The 7,580-nt window shown below is 48.0% G+C and overlaps 1 protein-coding gene across 2 annotated transcripts in view; it reads right to left on the bottom strand.

The window, feature by feature from the left end:
• Positions 1-2,382: 2,382 nt before the first annotated feature.
• Positions 2,383-7,580, bottom strand: part of USP7 (ubiquitin specific peptidase 7) — a 71,840-nt gene continuing 66,642 nt past the window's right edge. The window contains exons 26-31 of one of the 2 annotated variants that reach the window (XM_017533655.2): positions 7,148-7,248; positions 5,640-5,739; positions 5,264-5,383; positions 5,012-5,083; positions 4,775-4,865; positions 2,383-4,385 (exon numbers count right to left, since the gene is read on the bottom strand). In XM_017533655.2, coding sequence (XP_017389144.1) covers positions 4,279-4,385; positions 4,775-4,865; positions 5,012-5,083; positions 5,264-5,383; positions 5,640-5,739; positions 7,148-7,248 — 591 coding nt within the window. In that variant the 3' untranslated portion in view covers positions 2,383-4,278. The remainder of the gene's footprint in view (positions 4,386-4,774; positions 4,866-5,011; positions 5,084-5,263; positions 5,384-5,639; positions 5,740-7,147; positions 7,249-7,580) is intronic. The other variant, XM_017533663.2, reaches the window with a different exon arrangement.

Genomic DNA, 7,580 nt, shown 5'->3' with positions numbered 1-7,580 from the left:
CCTCCCCCAGGGCACCTACCCACACCACTAGGAGGTAGTGACTCAGCTACCTAATCTGAAGCTCTCTTGGCCCAAGAGGCCCTTGTAACAAGCCATGAAGACAGGTTCATTTCTCTGTAACTCAGGGTTAGCAAACCTACAAAAGACCTGTTTTTAAAAATGAAGCTCTGGCGGGGCGTGGTGGCTCACGCACGTAATTCCAGCACTTTGGGAGATGGGCGGATCACCTGAAGTCGGGAGTGTGGGACCAGCCTGACCAACATGGAGAAACCCCATCTCTACTAAAAACACAAAATTAGCAGGGCGTGGTGGCAGCCACCTATAATCCCAGCTACTTGGGAGGCTGAAGCAGGATGATTCTTTGGACCCGGGAGGCAAAGGTTGCCATGAGCCCAGATCGCGCCATCGAACTCCAGCCTGGGAAACAAGAGCAAAACTCACTCTCAAAAATAAACCCTAAACTTTGTGGGAACAGCCTCACCACTCAAGTGTTCTCTGTGGCTGCATTTGTGCTATGTTGGCAGAGCTGAGGGTCCCAACAGACACCATCATGCAATATCTACTCTCGGGCCTTTTATAGAAAGTTTACTGACCCTGAGCCAGGTGAGCGTGGTGGCTCACGCCTGTAATCCCAGCACTTTGAGAGGCCGAGGTGGGTGGATCACTTGAGGTCAGGAGTTTCAAGACCAGCCTGGACAACATGCAAAACCCCATCTATACCAAAACACAAAAATTTGCTGGGTGTGGTAATGCGCGCTTGTAATCCCAGCTACTCAGGAGGCTAAAGGGGAAGTGCTTGAACCTGGGAGGTGGAGGTTGAACTTGGGTGACTGAGACCCTGTCTCGAAAAGTTTACCAACCCTTATACCAGATCTTAAGCTCAAACCACAGGAGAGATGACGGTCTTACAACACCTCACCTTAGTAATTCAAGGAAACTTCAGCTGCTATGGCTTTTTTTGAGATGGAGTGTCGCTCGCTCCGTTGCCCAGACTGGAGTGCAGTAGCACGATCTCGGCTCAAAGCAACCTCTGCCTCCCGGGTTTATGCGTTTCTCCAGCCTCAGCCTCCTGAATAGCTGGGACTACAGGCATGCGCCACCACAACTGGCTAATTTTCGTGTTTTTAGTAGAGACGGGGTTTCACCATGTTAGCCAGGCTGGTCATGAACTCCTGATCTCATGTGATCCACCCATCTCAGCTTCCCAAATTGCTGGGATTACAGGCGTGAGCCACCGCGCCCAGCTCAGGTGCTACAGCTTTGACTGCATTTGCTCTAACTGTAAAGGTGGTTTCAGACTTGAGGCTTTAGTATAAGCTACTCACAATTTCCATCCCTGGCACCATAAACATTTGCCTCACAGCAAATAAGCAACGTTATGTACAACTCCAAATGTCCTTGCCACCTCTTGAGACAGAAGCTGGGTTAGGGACTGCATTTGGAAGTGATGGTGTCTATACGCTTCTTGCCACTGTCACGGACACCCACATTGCAGAGGACTCTGTAGGATCCCATCGTGTCACCTTGTGGCTTTGCTCCTCCAGTACAAAACACACAGACACGTTGAATATAATCACACTTTTATTTTCACAATGCCAGCTCTTCCTGCTGGATGCGCTGGTCCCCAAGAGGGTCGGCTCAAAGCTCTCAGAGAAGCTGGTTCTCGAGACAAGAGAGCAGGGACGCTGGGAGGTCAGGATGCCTTAATGCTGCAAAGATAACAGCCTGCACACAAAAAAATGCTGTTAAAGATAAAAATGCTGAACCCCATACCTTCACATGCTCTTCTCATTTGAAGACAGTCTTGCTCTGTTGCCAGGCTGGACTGCAGAGGCGCAACCTCAGCTCACTGCGACCTCCGCATCCTGGGTTGTCCTGCCTCAACCTGAGTAGCTGGGACTAGAGGCGTGCACCACCACACTCAGCTAATTTTTGTATTTTTAGCAGAGACGGGTTTCCTCCATGATGACGGGGCTGGTCTTGAACTCCCGACCTCAGGTGATCCTCCCACCTCAGCCTCCCAAAGTGCTGGGATTACACATGTAAGTCAGCGTGCCTGGGTGCTCTTTTCACTTTCAAATGAGACTGCTTCAAAGCTTGCTGTCCTGTGTTAGAGGGCTTGCGGAAGGGCCACTGTGACTGCAGGTGACTGCAGTGGTTTTCAAGGCTCCCCCCACCTCCACTGGGAGGACTCAGAAAGCCGTCAACAGACGGCATCCACAGCCCGTAGAGGGAGAGGACACAACAGTGAGACCAGGGAAGCAGAGTTCATTTTTCTTTAAAATTTCAATTTGTCTCCCCCAGTTCAGTTTAACGAACTCAAACTCCTGACACTGTGAGTGGAAAAGGGAACGCGGCACACAGCGGAAACATTACAACACGTTCTTTGGAAAAAGAGTCATTTAATATCTTAAGGGAGAGTAGGAACTTTCAGTTACCTAAGACTACAGTCAACCCCCAGCCCAGAACAAAAACAAAACACGACACCTTAATGTTCATTCAAAGACAAACCCACAGCGAAGGGCTCCCACCCCCCTGCTCTAACTCCTCTTTCTTGGGGAGGAAGGAGGGAAGGGCCAGGTCCCTGGGGGCCCTTCCTTCCTGCTTTCTATCACACCGGTAACAAGGCAGCTCTCAGAGCAGAAGGCACACACACTGCAGTGGAAGTTGAGAAAGGAAGTCACTCCAAAGTACACACTGGCCCAGAGACCAGGAAACTGTGCCACAGAGCTGGGCAGCAAGGCCAAGGGGACCGTTTGAGGACCATGCCCACGACAGCACCTGCTGCCCCCGGAGGGGCCTCGTGACATGTCACGTCACATCTCCAGTCACCTTACTTGTACACACTTCCCTCCTGGAAAACCTTTAAGAGCAAATGTGACTAGATGGGGTGGGGGGGGGGGAGAATAAAAGAAGACCTTGTCCCCCCAAAACGGAATTAGATAGAAATGTCCATCAGTACATCTCAGTGAAACCTCGTTACAGATGCCAAGGTTTCCCAGGCCCGTTTCCAGGAAAGTAGAAATCTTCCTCCACTTCCACGTCACTCACTGAATTATAATTTTTATAGAAAATTTTATTCAACATACAACATTTTCCAGCAAAAAGGCAATATACAGGAAGAGTTGGTGTACACTGCTCCCACAGAAACAACCCAAAAAATACCGGAAAAGGATGAAAAATAAGAGTGATTTGCTGATTCTATTTTACTGCACTCAAAACTAGACACGCAGCTGGCATTAGCTCCAAAATAAAAGGAAACGGGGCTGGGACTGAAATAAAACTACACACAATGAGTATCAACATCAGTGAAATTCACTTGCAGACTCACCCAACAAAAAGGAACCTCCTCCCAGTGGCAAATTGTACATGTTCATTCATTAAATATACAATTTCATTTTTCCTTTTTTTCATTTTTAACTTTTGTACAAAGTCAACAGCTTACTAACCACTAGTGAGCATGCCCTCTTGCTAAAAGGCTTTTTTGTCTGTTCCACTTAAACGAAATTCTATTTATAATTCTTTCACCTGTTCATATGAACTGTTGAGATCATTAAGTCTGCCGAGGCAGCATAGTAAACCTTAATTGTATTTAACAATGTTCTCAATTTAATAAAAAGACCCCCACAATGTCTGTCCGGACTGTATTCAGTGCATCCACTTTGCAAAGGGGCTGCAGACAGTAGTGGCTGACGAAGTGAGACGAGTTTATTAAAAAGCCCCCAGGCAGCTGGAGGAGGAGAACCCGAGGAAGGGCCGACAATGCACACAATGAAGGGAAGAGCGCTATTTATTAGGTTGTGAGTTTCTCTGTTTTGCCTTTACAGATGCACAAAAGGTCACTGGAAGTATAACTGAAGGAAGTAGGTCAGACGAGCCTAAACACAAGACTTTCTAGCTGCAGGGCTGGTGCACGGGACCCCAGGAAGGCAGCCGGGCCACTCGTGCCTACTAGGGACAGCCCAGAGACCTTGAGCCAGGGACCCGCAATCCACTAACCTCTTCTCCCCCATTGTGCTGACAGTTGCCTTGCACTGTGGTTACCATAAAATAACTCTCATTGGCATCCAAGCTTTATAAAAACACCTTCATTTTGCTCAAAAAGGGCAGTCAATAGATACAGAGAAGCCAAACTGAACAGCCTCAATAAAATAAAATTAACACCAGGAACGATCCTCTTGCCGAAGACTTCCGCTAGAGGGCACGTGCACCAAAGTTCTAGGCTGTTAAGGGGCCACACAACGCACCATCCTCGCCTTGAACACACCAGCTTGGAAATCAGTTATGGATTTTAATGGCCTTTTCAAGGTAAGTGTAGCGACTCCTCTTTGGGGCTTTGTTGAAGTGGTCGAGCCCTAGCCAAGGCCGAGGATGAGACATGTTACCTGGTGGGGACGAAGAAAACAAATGATGCTACAGAGCAGCCCTGGAACCTCTCAGGGGTGGAAGCCAGGACCTGAGCTGCACGCCCACCTGGAGCTAAGGAGGCCCACACCCTGACTGCACCTCAGAGCCACTGGCCTCATAACCCTAAGTCTCGATCACCCTGAACACACATCCAAGTGTCTCTCCTTGAAGAACTCACAGATTACAAAGGTGTAAGGATCTGTTAAGAACTTGCAGGTCAGGAAATGCTATGGCTCCTGGCTCCACAGGTCACCCAGTGGAGAGAGAAAGGCTGGCACTTGACCCTGGGGTGATCCCCTCCCAGTACCAGACCACTTGCTTCTTAGCCTTCAGAACCCACACCAGCCCCCAAGGGGAGGACCCTTACCGGGCTGTGGCTCAAAGTCTTTCAAATTTACTTCATACTCGTCTTCATTTATGTACTGGTGTCGGCCCATCATTACAATTGCAAATTTAAACTAAAAGAAAAAAAATTAAAACTCCTCCGTTATTTCTGTATATCAGCAAAACTCTCATCTCTGGCAAAAAAAAAGCCTAGGCTGCAGTGCCAGGCAAGACTTGAGCCCGCGGCCCACAAAGCTCCCAGGAGGCCCCAGCCGCACACCTTCTCGAACTCCTTCTCCTGGATGTCCAGCAGGCTCTGGATCCGCTTCATCACTTCTCGAAAATGCTCGCCCTGGAACGGCAAAGGATACACATGCTCACATGGTCACTCCTGGCATCCTTGGGGCCATGTCACGTGGCAGCTGCCAAAACCAATGCCCAGCCCCAGCAGGAGCATATGGATTCAGCAACAGCAGCCTTTCAAAAGCTCCAGGTTTTGATGCAAACCACTCCACCAACCACAACATCATACCTGGTGTATCCTCAGCAAAAACGGGATTCCGAACGTTCCGAAGACCTCTTTGTGGAAATGTGCCACTGTGACAAGCATCTCATTCTCTTTGTCTATGTCCACCTGGTCCAAAGGGATTTCCTGGGGACACAGATAACAGACACAGTTCTGTAAGCGCAAGTGACATGGTCAAAGTGTCCACGTCTAAATTCTCACGCTACTCCAACCCAGAGGGTACGGCCTGTTTAGGACTAATTTCTGTGCAAAAACGCTCTAAGTCCACTCCTGGAATCATACACCTCAATTACCAGAACATAAACACAGACTCAGCTACTTGTACAATTTACTGTGACATTTAAGTATGCAGCAGACGGGACTCAGTGTTGGGGACAGTCACCTCTATTCGAAACGTCCGGCTCGTTGCAGGAGATAAACATTCTAATAGTTCATCTTCTTGATGGACACCAATGATTTTGTAGCTTACAATTTCTAGCAGCCTGAACAGAGGGAAAAAAATGGGGCAAAGTGAAGCATATTCACTTAAACATAAAATGATTAACACAGACAGTTTTCTAGAAAGAAGGTTACAAGATGCTTATTCTTTTTTCTTTCCCCCGAGACAGAGTCTTACTCTCTGTCACAGAGGCTGGAGTGCAATGGCGTGGTCTTGGCTCACTGCAACCTCTAACTCCCAGGTTTCGAGCGATTCTCCCATCTCAGCCTCCCCAGAAGCTGGGACTACAGGCACCTGTCACCACTCCCAGCTAATTTTTGTATTTTTAGTAGAGATGGGGTTTCACCATGTTGGCCAGGCTGGTCTAAAACTCCTGACCTTGTGATCCGCCCGCCTCGGCCTCCCAAAGTGCTGGGACTACAGGTGTGAGCCACCGCACCTGGCCTTTTTTTCTCCCCCAAAGAGGATCTAAAATATCAGAAATAGGGATTGGGGGCCAAGCAAGCAGAGGAGGTCCCCTTGAAGCACAAGATTAAAGGGCCCAGCGGGACACAGTGGAAGTGGCCACATTTGAGCACAAAGATGTACAGACTGGGCCTCTGAAAATTGTGTAAACCTTTCCCACAAGGAATCCAGAGTTGGCGGATTGAGACGTTTTCCTCATTTAGTCTTATTAGATTACAGATGAAGGTCTCACTGTTTAATAATTGTTTAATTAGAAGTAAAAAAAACAATTTGGGAACCAAATGGCCCCCAAGGCCATTTGTCCACCAAGCGACTGCAGGGCAAAGTAAAGAATCATGCCCATCTCTCTGATAAACAATCACCTCTCTGACATAAACAACCAATTCAGGAACTTCTTTCTACAGCCCGAATGCTGGCTAGAGGGATCAGAAGTGACCTGATCTGTCAAAAACAAAATCAAGAGTCACCCTTGCCAGGCGCAGTGGCTCACGCCTATAATCCCAGCACTTTGGGAGGCTGAGGTGGGCGGATCACCTGAGGTCAGGAGTTCAAGACCAGCCTGACCAATATGGTGAAACCCCATCTTTAAAAAAAAAAAGTCACCCTTTCCAGTTTCAATTCATCATTCAAATGGAATAATATCCTCCCTCTGTTTGACTTTTCTACAGGAATGTCACCTTTTCACTACAGCTACTGTTATCAGAAGATACAAGGGGAAGGATGAGAAACATGGCTTAAGTGTAAAACACGCATAAACCCTGCACCACACCAGCTTGATGGTTACCCTTGAGACTTGAACAACTGGAACAACAATGATCTGTGTTGAGATTCTGTGTAACAGTCTTTGCATCTTGGGGCGCACCCCACTGAGTCTGGCAATGATGCACATGGATCCTGGCTGGGCAACTTTCACCAACGCAACTGAAGAGGTCGGCATGACTGCTATCCCTGCTAACCGTTCACATTTGGGCTCAAAAAATACTTGCCTAAGTTTCCCTGATGCTTTCTCCCCAAGCTCCACGGCCTTTTTACATTCTTCTAACAGGTCCCGGACACACCCATGCTTGTCTGGATATAGTGTTATTTCCTAAGCGATGAAAAGATAAAATAAGTGCTTTCAAGAGAGCCAAAAAGGCCTTCTACCACAAAGGAGGAGAGGAGAAAGTTGCATCACTGTTCTCAACTGTCCCCAGCTGGCCGCCATATTTGTGTTCTCATTCCCACCCCAACTCCCTCATCTGTGAATTCACTCACAGGGAAAATACTGGCCCTAATCTAGAACCAACCAAATACTGACAAGAGGTTAATAAAGGTGGCCCTTCATGCAAAAACTTGTCATTTACAGAGAACACTTTCTCAGGAAATGATCCCCAGAAGGGTCACCCAAGAGCCTCTCCAATTCTCAGCACAATGAGAAAA

This window comes from Cebus imitator, unplaced genomic scaffold, assembly GCF_001604975.1.
Source record: "Cebus imitator isolate Cc_AM_T3 unplaced genomic scaffold, Cebus_imitator-1.0 Scaffold4, whole genome shotgun sequence".
Classification (NCBI taxonomy): Eukaryota; Metazoa; Chordata; class Mammalia; order Primates; family Cebidae; genus Cebus; species Cebus imitator.
Note: the sequence above shows the minus strand (reverse complement) of the source record. Positions and strands in the feature narration are given on the sequence as shown.